The sequence below is a fragment of the Bufo bufo genome, chromosome 2 (genome assembly GCF_905171765.1).
Source record: "Bufo bufo chromosome 2, aBufBuf1.1, whole genome shotgun sequence".
In the NCBI taxonomy this organism is placed as follows: Eukaryota; Metazoa; Chordata; class Amphibia; order Anura; family Bufonidae; genus Bufo; species Bufo bufo.
This window is the reverse complement of record NC_053390.1, coordinates 497,214,402-497,230,303: the sequence shown is the minus strand read 5'-3', so window position 1 is coordinate 497,230,303 and position 15,902 is coordinate 497,214,402. Positions and strand designations below refer to the sequence as shown.

At 46.4% G+C, this 15,902-nt stretch overlaps 1 protein-coding gene across 2 annotated transcripts in view; it reads left to right on the top strand.

Moving 5' to 3' along the window:
* The window catches only part of ARHGEF18 (Rho/Rac guanine nucleotide exchange factor 18), a 620,551-nt gene that overhangs the window by 381,200 nt on the left and 223,449 nt on the right, over nucleotides 1–15,902 (top strand). The window contains exons 7-9 of one of the 2 annotated variants that reach the window (XM_040417797.1): nucleotides 11,407–11,451; nucleotides 12,505–12,576; nucleotides 13,496–13,601. In XM_040417797.1, the coding sequence (XP_040273731.1) occupies nucleotides 11,407–11,451; nucleotides 12,505–12,576; nucleotides 13,496–13,601 (223 nt within the window). The remainder of the gene's footprint in view (nucleotides 1–11,406; nucleotides 11,452–12,504; nucleotides 12,577–13,495; nucleotides 13,602–15,902) is intronic. The other variant, XM_040417798.1, reaches the window with a different exon arrangement.

The window sequence follows — 15,902 nt, the reverse complement described above, 5'->3', positions numbered from 1 at the left end:
TATATACTCATTTTCCCAATGTGGGATATGGATAGTTTGAGTCTCTCTTTTTTTAATTATACGCTGTGTAGTTACGTCTTTGGTATATACTGGGTTCGGCATTCATTCAGCTGCTCTATTATACGCGATCACTGTTGTCCGTAGTGACCAACTAGATCATGTAGGACTTAGTTGGTGCCCACAAACTACGTCATGTGAGGTTTGGCTACGCCCACAGATCATGTGATGCGAGGCTTAGTTGGGCATACAAACCATTATATGTGAGGCTTGGCTACGCCCGTAAACCATGTCATGTGTGTCTCAGCCACGCCCATAAAATATGTCATGTGAGGCTTGGTTACGCCCACAAAAACGTGCGTCATATGGTGCTATCACTATGAAACTACAAGCCTCCTCACATGATCTGTGTCATGTGGGGTTTGGCCATACCCACAACCTTATGTCAGAAGGTCCTTTTACTTTGAACTTATATGCTGTTTTTGCATAATTTTTGCAGTGTTCTTGCAGTGTGCCTCCTTTTTATACCATAGACTATTAACCATCAAGTCTTATTCTATTTTTACCTTGATTGTACATCTGATTGAACAGTATATTTTAACTATTTACGAGTGACTTTCTGGTAACATGGTCTATTGGTCCGCCCATTGTGGGTGTTCCTTTAGCACACCAATCTGTTATCCTTTTATTAAGATCACTAGAAAAAAAGACCATAGTACCACCTACACACCATCCCCGGAAGAAGCCAGCGTGTCTGGCAAAACGGCGTTGGGAGGCGGCGGCTGAGGAGTGTAATGACCGGCGTCACACAAAGGGAGGGAAATGGGAAGGCCCTGTCCAAGGGAGAGGGAAAGATGGTGACCCCTGACTCACCTTGCAGCTGGTACCTGACTGCCCTGACGTCCCTAGACGGGTTCCTCACCCGTACGCCGATCACGTGCCTAAACCCTGGCTTTCCCTAAGATGAGCCCTATCTAGTGAACGGGGCGGTGGGATCACTATTCCGCACCACTGACACTGAAGGAAAACACCAAGGAGAGGACAGACAATACAGACAAACATATAATCCCAGGTGGGCGACAACAGCAGACCACCAAGGCCCAACAGGGATCCGGAGGGTAACGTTCTGGAACAACAACCAGGGAACACAGCTACACAGCTCCAGTAGGTCAGTATAGAAGTCAGGCTCGGACTGGCCCACAGGGGTACAGGGGAATCCCCCGGTGGGCCCCTGAGCAAGGTGGGCCCCTAGTCTCCCACCCCCTGCACAAGTGGCACATAACACATTAGATTTAGTACACTACATACATATATTCAATGTACAGCACCTCAACCAGCTTATGTTCATATAAAAAACTTGTTAGATTATTTATTATATTTGAATGTATTCGTACGGTGGGCCCCCAAAATAAATTTTACTGGTGGTCCCTAGGTACCCCAGTCCGACACTGATAGAAGTCCAGGCAGGAAGCTCTATATCTGGCAACCAGAGAAGTGAGAGATGGGAATATAAGGAGGTTGGGATTGCTGGACAAGAAACAGCTGAGGAGGAGAAGCTACGGATCCCTGAGTGAGCCAAAAAGGATTGCAAGGCAACCCAGAAAGCTACCATTAATAAACAGCACTGTTTTTAGACATAGAGCGCGCAGCCACCCGCTGCGACTTCCTAACCCTGGGTATAACGGAGTCAGGCATGGCTCTTGACACCCTCGTGACAGTACCCCCCTCTCTACGAGGGGCCTCAGGACAAGGTCTCTCAGGATGAGAGGCATGAAAAGCCCGAACTAACCTGTCGGCGTTTACCTCAGACGCTGGAACCCACATTCTTTCCTCGGGACCGTAACCCCTCCAATGCACTAGATATTGAAGAGAGCGGCGGACCCGACGAGAATCAACAATTTGGGATATTTGAAACTCTAGATTACCATCCACAACAACAGGAGGAGGTGGCAGCGGTGACGGTTCTAGAGGTGGAACATACTTCTTGAGTAACGACTTATGGAAGACGTTATGGATTTTAAAAGTCTGAGGTAGCTCCAGGCGAGAAGCCACGGGGTTAATGATGGCTACTATTTTGTAAGGGCCAATGAACCTAGGACCCAGTTTCCAAGAGGGAACCTTTAATTTAATATTCCTAGTAGACAACCACACATAGTCATTCACTCCTAGGTCCGGACCTGGCGACCGTCTCTTATCAGCCATGCATTTATATTTACCTCCCATATTTTTCAAATTAGCTTGCACTTTCTGCCATACAGAAGAAAGAGATGACGAAAACTGTTCCTCTTCGGGAACCCCAGAAGACCCCCCCTCTTTGAAAGTACAGAATTGGGGATGAAAACCATATGCACCAAGAAATGGTGACTTGCCAGTAGATTCCTGACGGCGATTATTTATAGCAAACTCGGCTAACGGTAAATATGATGACCACACCTCTTTGTTTTCAGACACAAAACATCTTAGATATGTCTCAAGGTTTTGGTTGGTACGCTCAGTCTGTCCATTCGACTGAGGATGGAAAGCTGAGGAAAAGGACAAGTGTACCCCCAAACGGGAACAAAAAGCTTTCCAAAATTTAGAAATAAACTGGGTTCCCCGATGCGAAACAACATCGGAAGGGACCCCGTGAAGCTTCACGATTTCACTGATAAATACCTGAGCAAGAGTCTTAGCATTAGGTAGTGCGGGTAACGCAATGAAGTGTACCATTTTGCTAAACCTGTCCACTACTACCAAGATAACTGTTTTACCCGCAGACAAAGGTAAGTCAGTGATAAAATCCATTGACAGATGTGTCCATGGCCTATTGGGAATGACAAGTGGCAATAACGACCCTGCAGGACGTGTATGAGAGACTTTCGCGCACGCACAAGTAGAACAGGAAGACACAAAATTCATTACATCCTGACGCAACCTTGGCCACCAAAAACGACGAGACAATAGCTCCAAGGTTGCTTTACTACCCGGGTGCCCAGCAAGTGCCGAATTATGATGTTCCTTTAATAATTCGAGACGCAGGTTTAACGGTACAATTTCTCTGAGGGGCAAGAGACCGGGGCGTCCCCCTGCGCCTCTAACACCTTCCCCTCCAGAACAGAGTGTACCGCAGAGACAACCACTCCTCTTTGTAGAATGGGTACCGGATCACTCACATTACCCCCTCCAGGGAAACAACGAGATAGTGCATCTGCCTTGGTATTTTTTGCCCCAGGACGATAGGTAATAACAAAGTTAAACCTAGTAAAAAATAGCGACCACCTAGCTTGTCTAGGGGTGAGACGCTTAGCTGATTCGAGGTACCGAAGGTTTTTGTGGTCTGTAATCACAGTGACGGGGTGGATTGCCCCCTCTAAAAAGTGACGCCATTCTTCAAACGCTAGTTTAATAGCTAATAGTTCCCTATTGCCAATATCATAGTTCTTCTCTGCTGCAGATAGTTTTTTTAGAAAAGAACGCACAAGGACGCCATTTGCCAGGAGACGGACCCTGAGACAGCACAGCCCCCACCCCCACCTCTGACGCATCTACTTCAACAATAAAAGGCTGGGAGACATCAGGTTGGATTAGTACAGGTGCCGAGGTAAACCTCTCTTTTATAGAGGAAAAAGCTATTTTAGCGGCGTCAGACCATTTAGAAAAATCAGTCCCCTTCCTAGTCATGTCAGTAAGGGGTTTTACAATCACCGAATAATTTTTAATGAATTTTCTATAGAAATTTGCGAATCCCAAGAACCGTTGCAGTGCTTTGAGGTTCTCAGGAGGATCCCAATCTAAAATTGCCTGGACCTTCCTAGGATCCATACGGAAACTTGAAGCAGATAATAAATAACCTAGGAACTGTATTTCCTGAACGGCGAAAACACACTTTTCAATTTTAGCATATAATTTATTCGTCCGTAGGACCTGCAGTACCTGTCTGACATGCACCTCATGTGTTTTCAGATCCGACGAATAAATTAAAATATCATCTAGGTATATCACCACAAACCTGCCGATAAGATGACTAAAAATGTCATTAACGAAATGTTGGAAGACAGCAGGAGCATTGGTCAGACCGAAGGGCATGACTAGATTTTCATAATGCCCCTCAGGGGTGTTAAAAGCTGTCTTCCACTCATCCCCCTCCTTGATACGAATCAGATTGTAGGCCCCCCTAAGATCAAGTTTGGAGAACCACCTAGCACCCACAATCTGATTAAACAGGTCAGGAATGAGAGGAAGAGGGTATGGGTCTCGGATGGTTATCCGGTTTAATTCGCGAAAATCTAGGCAAGGACGCAGGCCCCCATCTTTCTTTTTAACGAAGAAAAACCCTCCAGCCACGGGTGAAGAAGAGGGTCTGATGTGTCCCTTAGCCAAGCTCTCGGAGATATAATCTTTCATAGCTTGTCTCTCTGGACCCGAAAGAATATATAACCTGGTCTTGGGTAATTTTGCACCGGGAATCAGGTTAACCGGGCAATCATAAGGACGGTGAGGTGGTAACTTCTGACAACCCTTTTCAGAAAAAACTTCCTCAAAGTCCGAAACAAATGTAGGTAGGGTAGCTATTGAGGCGACTAAGCAATTGCTATTTAAGCAATTTTCTCTGCACTGCTCACTCCACTCCAATATCTCCCTGGCCTGCCAATCCACCACTGGATTGTGCGCTACCAACCAGGGAAGACCCAACACCACCGGAGTGGGAAGCCCCTCCAGAACATAACATGAAAGCAACTCGTTATGGTGGTCCCCTACCCGAAGGTGTAAGCAGGGCCGGACTTAGGTGTTCAGGCGCCCTGTGCGAGCTAACCTTGTGGCACCCCCCCCCCCAACAAAAAAAAAAAACACTGCTTGTTGCTGGCATCATGGCATAGGCTGGCTGACTATCCAACCAAGTAGTTACCAGCCCACACACCCCAAAGGCCGGTGTAATGTTATACTTCCCTACTTCGTGAGATTTCCCTACCCTCGTCACTTCCGGTCGCACCGGACATGACGTGAGGAGGTGTGCAGCGCCGCGCAGGCACAAAACGACAGGTTAGGGAAATTTCACAGCAGAGTGCGCATGCACCAGGAGCCTCGCCGGCGGTTAGGGTAGGGAAAAACTATGGGCCAATGCGTTGGCGCAGTGATCGGATGGATGTTCTCAGCTGAACACCGGCCGACACTGCACATGCACCGGGAGCCTCACCAGCGGTTAGGGAAGGGAAAAATTACGTACGGGCCAGTGCTTTTTCCCTACCCTAACCGCTGGTGAGGCTCCCAGCGCATGCGCAGTGTCGGCCGGTGTCCAGCTGAGAAAATTAGTTTCCAATGTAGTATTAATAACTAAACAATTAAATAATAAACATATTGCATGGTCTACTTACCACCAGGACAATAAGATGATCTGGTCTCTGGCTGCAGTCTGGCTCTGGGGACTCCATTGTCACTCTCTTCTCCCCCCCCCTCCCTTGTCACTCTCTTCCCCCCCCTTCCCTTGTCACTCTCATTATTCCCCCCCCTCTCCCTTGTCACTCTCATTATTCCCCCCCCTCTCCCTTGTCACTCTCATTATTCCACCGCCTCTCCCTTGTCACTCTCATTATTCCCCCCACCTCTCCCTTGTCACTCTCATTATTCCATCCCCCCTCCCTTGTCACTCTCATTATTCCCCCCCCTCTCCCTTGTCACCCCTCGTTATCCCCCCCTCTCCCTTGTCACTCTCATTATCCCCCCCTTGTCACTCTCATTATTTCCCCTCCCCCCCTTGTCACTCTCATTATTTCCCCTCCCTCCCCCCTTGTCACTCTCATTATTCCCCCCCCCTTGTCACTCTCATTATTTCCCCCCCCCTTGTCACTCTCATTATTTCCTCCCCCCTCCCCCCTTGTCACTCTCATTCTACTCCCACCTCCACCTCTAGTGTAGCGTGGCCGAGCTCTGTTCGATCCGCGGTACAGGAGCATTTGTTTCCTGTACCCGGCCGGACTGACAGGAAGTGCACACTAAGTGAGCATTTCCTGTCAGTCCGGCCGGGTACAGGAAACAAAAGCTCCTGTACCGCGGATCGAACAGAGCTCGGCCACGCTACATTAACAGCACACAGCAGGCGCAGGCAGGATTCTTTAGAGCGGCAAGCGCTCAGCCGGCGCAGCATGAGGGGCGCCGCCGGCCACCCGAACTTATATAAGCAACTTTTTTTTTTTTAAACCGCAACGGGCGCCGGGCGCCCCCTGCTAGATACAGGGGAGGGGGAGATGGAGGGGGCGGGGGGCCCGCCCCGAGGGAGAACACAAGTGCCGCCTCGGCTGCCGCATATTACATTGCGAGCTGTCGGCCGCCCCCGGCGCCCCTGTTGCTATGGCGCCCTGTGCGGCCGCACACCCCAAAGGCCGGCCCTGGGTGTAAGTTATGGACAATGTGAGTGAGGTTTCTCTGAGACAGAGGAGCAGAATCATTAGCGAATATGGGAATAGGTCTCTGTAGCGTACAGAGAGACAAACCCATAGTGTGGGCAAAATGGGCATCTATCAAATTTACTCCTGCTCCACTGTCTAGAAAAAAAGAAATAGTCTCCGTCTTAACACCAAAAACAACAACCGCTGGCAACACAAATTGCGATGTTCGTATGGAGGAAACGTATACCCCCCGGCTGACATCCTCCACACAGCCTGGGGTTAGTAGTTTTCCGACGGTCTTTTGTTTTTGAGGAAGGAAGGACAGACATTAATAAAATGACCCCTCTCCCCACAGAAAAAACAAACCCCACGCCTACGGCGAGCCTTAGGACGACGGACCTGGCGAGTAGTTCCTCCTAGCTGCATAGGCTCGTCTAAGTCCGTACAGACTAACTGCTGCTTGGGAGGGGTTACCAATTGCTCCATATTTTTCAATCTGTCCCTAAGACGTCTATCTATTCTGATAGAAAGGGACATCACCGCATCAAGGGAAAAGGGAGTCTCATACAGCGCAAGCGCATCCTTAATCCTTTCGGATAACCCAGAGCAGAACTGACTCCTGAGAGCCGGGTCGTTCCACTGGGTATCCGTAGCCCACCTACGGAACTCTGAGCAATACTCCTCTACTGGCCGCTCTCCCTGTAGGAGTCTCCGTAATTTTGATTCAGCCAGTGCGACTCGGTCAGGGTCGTCATATATGAGACCCAAGGCCCCAAAAAATTCATCCACTGACCGGAGAGCCTGGGAATCAGTGGGTAAAGAGAACGCCCAGGATTGCGGGTCCCCCTGCAGCAGGGAAATAACAACCCCCACCCGCTGTTCTTCATTACCAGAGGAGTAAGGGCGCAGCTTAAAATATAATTTACAGGCCTCACGGAACATCACAAATTTGTCCCTTCCCCCAGAAAATCTGTCAGGAAGAGCAACCTTGGGTTCCGCAACAACCTGGTTACCTGTAGCAACTGCTGGGCTTGCGGTCTGTTGCAATTGCTGGAGGACCGACGCCTTCAATCCTGCCACCTCCCAAGACAGGCCTTGAAGTTGCTTTGACAAAGCAGCAATTGGATCCATACCGGATTCTAAGTAGGTAGAAAGAAAAAGTTTTTTTGTTTTTTTTTGTTTTTTTTTAACCTACACAAAATAAGGGCCAGATATAATGTAATGACCGGCGTCACGCAAAGGGAGGGAAATGGGAAGGCCCTGTCCAAGGGAGAGGGAAAGATGGTGACCCCTGACTCACCTTGCGGCTGGCACCTGACTGCCCTGACGTCCCTAGACGGGTTCCTCACCCGTACGCCGATCACGTGCCTAAACCCTGGCTTTCCCTAAGATGAGCCCTATGTAGTGAACGGGGCGGTGGGATCACTAGTCCGCACCACTGACACTAAAGGAAAACACCAAGGAGAGGACAGACAATACAGACAAACATATAATCCCAGGTGGGCGACAACAGCAGACCACCAAGGCCCAACAGGGATCCGGAGGGTAACGTTCTGGAACAACAACCAGGGAACACAGCTACACAGCTCCAGTAGGTCAGTATAGAAGTCCAGGCAGGAAGCTCTATATCTGGCAACCAGAGAAGTGAGAGATGGGAATATAAGGAGGTTGGGATTGCTGGACAAGAAACAGCTGAGGAGGAGAAGCTACGGATCCCTGAGTGAGCCAAAAAGGATTGCAAGGCAAACCCAGAAAGCTACCATTAATAAACAGCACTGTTTTTAGACATAGAGCGCGCAGCCACCCGCTGCGACTTCCTAACCCCAGGTATAACGGAGTCAGGCATGGCTCTTGATACCCTTGTGACAGGAGCCAGCACACTGCGGGTATTTACTATATTTATGTTTCTCCACATGTCACTTTTGCTCTTTCCTTTTTCCCTGGTTTTGTCCGGGAGTTTCATGCCCCTTATAGACAGGTGAATGTGGATGTCTGCTTTTTTCATGCTGTTCGCAGTGTCCCGTATGTGCTGACCCCTCAGCCTCCTCCTTGGTTTTGTGTTCTCCATTTTGTTATGGCTGCTGTCTAAAATAATTATCTATGTACTGTATTGTAATATTTTACCTTTAATAAAGTTTGTATTTAGCACTTTCTCACCGAAGAATTTGTTTGAGGCACAGAACAGTTAGTGCTGAACGCCACTTGGCCCTCTAGGAAGTTGGACGGGTCAAACATGGCAGCTGGATTATTTTCATACAGGAGGAGTGTCGTGGTTATTGTAATCAACCACACAAATCACTCCACCAACTGGACCCAAATTCATCGTAGCTAATACGTTCTTTTAGTCAGTGTTTGGTCAAAGTTTTGCATCAGTATTTGATCAGAATTCATAAGCCAAAAGCAGGAGTCAGTCCAAAACACAGATGTAATGCAAATAATTCCATTACATTTTGTCTCTGTTTTGGACCCACTCCTGTTTTTGGCTTACAATTACTGATCAAATACTGATGTACAATACTGGCAAAATAATGACGGATCAGAAGAACAGAAACATAAACAGTGATGTTAATATAACCTTAATGCCACTGCTGCTGCCCCTCACTCCACTCTGTCATGGGACAACTACTGCCTCTGCTGCTGCCACCGTCCCTACTCTGTAATGGGGCCACTACTTGAATCTTGGGGCACTGTACAGTTAAGTCCACGGTAATAAATTAGACCTGACGCTTTTATTGACCTGTAATACTGGTGGGTGCGCTAGAATGTAATGCATGACAGTCGGTTCCCTGACTGTTCACAACTGTATCTGCATCCTTAGGATGCAAATACAGTTGAAGGTTGGGGTGCTGTCTGCTTAAAGGGAACACTGCTCGCAGGCTGCAAACAGTTGCCTCAGGGACCACATGTGACACATGTTTGAGACCCCTGGTATACACACTGACACATAAAATGCTATCAAACACTGAAAACACATCCCCATGTACAAATTAAGTCAGTACAGTAAATCCATTAAAAGTTTTTAAATATATAAAAAAATTAAAATATAAAAATTCTAATTACCTTCCTTTCTCAATTTTAAAAAATAAAAAAATAAACAATAAAAAATTTAAGATCATTGGTGTTGCAACTTCTCAAATAACCCATACTATTAAAATATAAAAATAATTGTCCCGTACGGTGAACGAAGTAAAGGAAAAAAAAGATCAAAATGGCCTATTTGCATTTTTTTTTATAAAAAGTGGATCAAAAAGTCAACTTGTCGTGCACAAAAAAAGCCCCTTATACATCTATTTAAATGGAAAAAAGTTATGCCACCAGGAAAAAATGAAAACATGAAAACTAAAAAAAAAGTTAATTGCTGCATGTTTAAGTGGTTAAAGAGGACCTGTAACCTCTCTGGACATGTCTATTTGAGTCTTCCACCTTGATGAGGGCAGCATAAAATAGTGTTAAACACACTGGGGGTCATTTAATAACTTTGCTGGCGTAAACAAAAAGTAACAATTCCCTGTTTTGCATTTTTTTTTATACCTGGCTCGCCATTTGGGAGTGGTGGGGATAAGGCTGGTACATGAGCTCCAACAAATTTACTAAAATTTACACTAGGAAACAAGCGTAAAAGAGGAGTGAACACTGCTCTAGTCAAGGGCTGGAGTAATTTCCAGGCATGCAGAATGCAGGGGGTGCTCCTTATTTATGATGAGGCCAGCACAGGGGCTATCAAAGACCGACGTAAAAAGCCGGTCTTTGATCAAGTCTGTTGCTTATTCGGAAATGTTCTGTGGGTGGGCAGTGCTTACTGCAGCCCTTCCGGTGGCTGCCAGAAAAGCATCACAAGCTGCCATAGAAGAGACCAGCTTCCTCATGAGCTGCTGCTCCCTCTATTTATCACTGATTGACAGCTTTCTTCTAAGGGTCCATTCACACGTCAGCAGGAGATGTGGACAGTAGTACATGGTGCACTTCCGTTCTGCGGCCCCGCAAAAAAGATAGAGCATGTCCTATTCTTGTCCGCAGTCACGGACAATAATAGGCATTTCTATCATAGTGCCGGCCATGTGAGGTCCGCAAAATGCGGAGAGCACATGTCCGTGTTTTTTGGATTCGCAATTTGCAGACCGCAAAACTCTTGCGGACGTGTGAATAGACCCTAAGTTGTGTCAGGTAAGCTCATGAATAAGCTGAATACTTCTCTGTCATATCCTACAAGAATTATTCAGTAAGTGCTACACAACCTTTGAACATTAGCAGTTAAGCAACAGTGTTTTAAAGGCTTTTTATAAATGCTCTTTTTATAGTGTCATCTCATACATCTGTTTCTCATTGCGTTCAAGTTCTACTTAGAAGCCTATGGAGAAAAATGCCAGAAAAAAAATGCAAAACCTAGAGCATTCTGTTTTAATAACCCCAACAGCGCTACAAAAAGTGACCAAAATTAATGCACCTTGCATGTAGCGTTTATAATAAATTACTATACACTTAACATCTGGCCTCAGCATTATTGAAAAAAATGCCCAGAAAACCCAGCAAAGACATGGGCAAACTGTAAAACCGGTCTTAGGCTACTTTCACACTAGCATTTCTATTTTCCGGTATTGAGATCCGTCATAGGATCTCAATACCGGAAAAAAACGCTTTCGTTTTGTTCCCATTTATTGTCAAAGGGGACAAAACATAACTGAACAGAACGGAATGCTCCAAAAAGTTTCCATGCCAGAGAGCAAACCGCAGCGAGCTGCGGTTTTCTTTCCGTCATGGGGTGCAGAGCAAAGCGCATGACCCACAATGCAAGTCAATGGGGAAGGATTTGTTTTATCTGACACAATAGAAAACGGATCAGTCCCCCATTGACTTACAATGGAGTTCATGACGGATCCGTCATTGCTATGTTAGAGATAATACAACTGCATCCATTCATATTATCAGTAATGGAACCATTTTAGCTGAGCCCTGCCGGATCCAGCAAAAACGCTAGTGTGAAAGTAGCCTAAACTATATTGTTAATTTATAAGAAAATGCTGTTTTGAACACAATTTCTTCTTTGCAGACTATTTGTGCAACAAGTACTCCAAGAACTGAAGCAGTATCATGGGTAAGAGTACACACATCTAACATAATAATATTATGATCCCAATTCCCTGCAGCTGCTCTCCTGGTGCTGTCAGCACAATACAGCAAACTGTATTCTGTGAATGGAGAGCGAAGCTGTTGTACCATGACAGTCCTTTCCATTCTAAAAATACAGGGTGCCAAAGACAGTGATGGAGAAATCAACTTTATTGCTCCTGCCTCTAAACATTGGGGGTCATTTACTAAGAATGGATTTTTATGCCGGACTTAGATCTCCCCCCTCTCCCTTATGCTGCTGTAAGATTTTACTAATTTAGGACGAGGTGTGTGTCATAATTTAGGTTAATCTACAGAAGTCCGCGCATCTAGTGTAAAAACTACTCCAGTCCCCGGCTGCAGTTTTTTGCCAACTTTTATGCATTATGTTAGTAAATTTTCTGGGACTGCAGTCCTGATCCTAGCACAGCCCCCGCTACACCCCCATCCCACCCAACTGCCACACACAGTGTAAAACCAGCAGGAAATTATTGTCGCATAGCCAGTCAAAAAAGGGACTTGAGACTATTTTTATGACTAAAATTGTCACAAGCCCCTTAATAAATGACCTCCATTGTTTCCTAGCAGTCGGTCTTCTTGGTGCTGTCTTAGACCTTATGCATGACTGTCAATTTGACGTATAAATGGTTTTCAGAAGATGTATCCAGAAAAACAAAAACAGCATGCACTAGGAAGATTATATGGCACCGGGTATTGACCTAGTTACTAATTTCTGTAAGGCTGCATTCACATCTCTGCCAGAACAGCCTGATGGCATGGCCGCTTTCAACAGATCATCACCGGATCCCTATTAACAATAATGGAATCTGGGGGTAATCCGGATGCTTTCTGGAATAAATGCCATGTTTCGGCAGAACAAGTATCACTGCATGCAGCAGTTTTTGTCTGGCCGACAGCCGGCATTTAAGCTTCCGGATCATCTCTAATGAAGATGTGAACGCAGTCTTAGTAATATGCATATTGGAAATTTTTACAGTTTTATTTTATGAAATGTGACTTTTATACTTTACCTATTTAGGACCAATAATAAGCAAGAAGCGAGCAGTGAGCCAAAGCAAAATTTGACCTGGTTCGAGTTCCTGTCAAACGAGTGGGTAATTTAATTTGGGGGAATCTAAGACTTTCATAATAAGCTATTACCCGGAGGTACACAGGCTAATATATTAAGGAATTGTACCAGTAGCAGTTCCCTGATATATTCTCACTAACAGAATGGCTCCTGCTGCTTGCTATTGGATAGAAGTATAGGTTTCTTTTGGATCTTATCAAGAAACTAAGGCCTTATACACACAACTGTTGTTGTTATTGCGATCCTGCCTATTTTTGTCCACAAAATAGACAAGAATAGGACATGTTCTCTTTTTTTGCGGAACAGACATATAGAACGGACTGTCCCCATTTACACAACCATATTTTAATTATTTTCAATGGATCTGCAAAAAAATGTGCTGTCCACATCCGTATGTCTGTTCCGCGGCACTGCAAAAAAATAGAACATGTCCTATTCTAGTCTGTTTTAGGGACAAAGATAGGACAGTTCTACAGAGGGCAGGACGTTCCGTTCCGCAAAATGTGGAATGCACATGGCAAGTATCCACGATTTGCATACCGCAAAAACACCAACCGTCGTGTGCATGAGTCCTCAATCTGTTGTAAAAGAGTCTGTAGACTGTTGATAGTTCACATGGAAAATGTGGTGGTACTGCTGCCATTCATAGTTCCTGCTTGCAGTGAGAATATATTAGGAAACTGCATGTAATGCAATGCCCTGATATATTAGCCTGTGTATCCCTAAACCCGAGCTCCATTTTTCTCGCTCAGCCATACCTCTTTTTATGTACTTTACTTTAGTGCATTTTTTTCTGATCAAAGTAGCTGAGACCTAGAAAAGATTGTAAACATGACAAAACCTAAGCCATAGTAAATGTGAATACTTCCATAGATGTTTCTAAGATCGACTTGACATTGCACATAACTTACATATTTCATTACTTTTCGCCCATATAAAGGACAGAGGATACAGGGAAACCTGAGAAAGTGGAAAGAGGGACAAAAGTAAAAAGAAGGCTTAGCTCCCTGAAGAACAGAGTTACTGGATCCTGGCAGAAGGATAAGGTACCAAAATGGGTATACGTCAGTCAAATAATAGCTGAGCTCTAGGGGCATAACTAGAAATGACTGGGCCCATAGCAAGTTTTTGAACAGCCAACAGCCACCCCACCCCAACTACTTCCCCACAACCCCTTCCTCCAGTCAAATCCCAACTCCTGCGGCTAGGCTAACTTACCAAATGCATTCATATTTACATGGATGAAGGGGATGCAGAACTCACAGGAGCGCCATATTTCCTTTAGGCCTCATGCACACGACCGTTGTGTGCATCCGTGTCCGTTGTTCCATTTTCCGTGATTTTCTGCGGACCCATTGACTTTCAATGGGTCCGTTGAAAACTCGGAAAATGCATCGTTTTACATCCGCGTCCGTGATCCGTGTTTACTGTCCGTCAAAAAAATATGACCTGTCCTATTTTTTTGACGGACAACGGTTCACGGACCCATTCAAGTCAATGGGTCCGTGAAAAAACACGGATGCACACAAGATTGTCATCCGTGTCCGTAGGCTACTTTCACACAGACGGATCCGCTGATCCGTCTGCATAAAAGCTTTTTAGATCTGAGTTTTCACTTCGTGAAAACTCAGATCCGACAGTATATTCTAACACAGAGGCGTTCCCATGGTGATGGGGACGCTTCAAGTTAGAATATACTACGAACTGTGTACATGACTGCCCCCTGCTGCCTGGCAGCACCTGATCTCTTATAGGGGGCTGTGATCCGCACAATTAACCCCTCAGGTGCCGAACCTGAGGGGTTGATTGTGCGTATCATAGCCCCCTGTAAGAGATCAGGTGCTGCCAGGCAGGTGGGGGCAGACCCCCTCCCTCCCCAGTTTTAAATTTATTGGTGGCCAGTGTGGCCCCCCTCCCTCCCCTGTATTTAACTCATTGGTGGCCAGTGCAGCCCCCCTCCCCAGTATTATATTCATTGGTGGCCAGTGCAGCCTCCCCTCTCCCCCCCCCTAATTAAAATCACCTTCCCCCATCATTGGTGGCAGCGGAGAGTTCCGATCGGAGTCCCAGTTTAATCGCTGGGGCTCCGATCGGTTACCATGGCAGCCAAGACGCTACTGCAGTCCTGGCTGCCATGGTTACTTAGCAATAGAAGCATTATACTTACCTGCGATGTCTGTGACCGGCCGGGCGCTCCTCCTACTGGTAAGTGACAGGTCTGTGCTATAAGCAATGCGCCGCACAGACCTGTCTCTTACCAGTAGGAGGAGCGCCCGGCCGGTCACAGACATCGCAGGTAAGTATAATGCTTCTATTGCTAAGTAACCATGGCAGCCAGGACTGCAGTAGCGTCTTGGCTGCCATGGTAACCGATCGGAGCCCCAGCGATTAAACTGGGACTCCGATCGGAACTCTCCGCTGCCACCAATGATGTGGGAAGGTGATTTTAATTAGGGGGGGAGAGGGGAGGGCGCACTGGCCACCAATGAATATAATACTGGGGAGGGGGGCCGCACTGGCCACCAATGAGTTAAATACAGGGGAGGGAGGGGGGGCCGCACTGGCCACCAATGAATTTAAAACTGGGGAGGGAGGGGGTCTGCCCCCTCCTGCCTGGCAGCACCTGATCTCTTACAGGGGGCTATGATACGCACAATTAACCCCTCAGGTGCGGCGCCTGAGGGGTAAATTGTGTGGATCACAGCCCCCTGTAAGAGATCGGGTGCTGCCAGGCAGCAGCGGGCAGTTATTACACAGTTCTCAGTATATTCTAACTTGAAGCATCCCTATCACTATGGGAACGCCTCTGTGTTAGAATACACTGTCGGATCGGAGTTTCACGATCTAACTCAAATCCGATGGTATATTCTAACATAGAGGCGTTCCCATGGTGATCGGTCGTGTGCATGAGGCCTTAGTGTGATGATCAGCGAGGCAGAAAGGTACGATCTGTTAAGTGTTTATATTACCTACAGGGATTTGATAACAGTTTAATATGTGTAAAGTAGGTGACAGACTTCCTTTAAACCCCTGTTGGGCACTCTCTTTCTGTTATCTGTTATGTTTTCTATGAACAACTCTGATTACAATGTCACTGTCCAAAAATATTATACTCTGTTCAATACAGCAGTATTATTTTCAGGATAGGGTGACCACCGTCATACTCAAATAGGAATAGTGCAGCCCTAAACTTCCCGGACTCACTGTCCTTACCTACTTGCATGGTCACCCTAGGCAGTGACCCCACTGGGTGGCAGTTCCTATGCAGAAATACGTGTGAGGGTGACACACAAACAGGGAACAACAAACAGACAAACACAGAGTAGTCTTAAGGTAAGGGGTCAAAT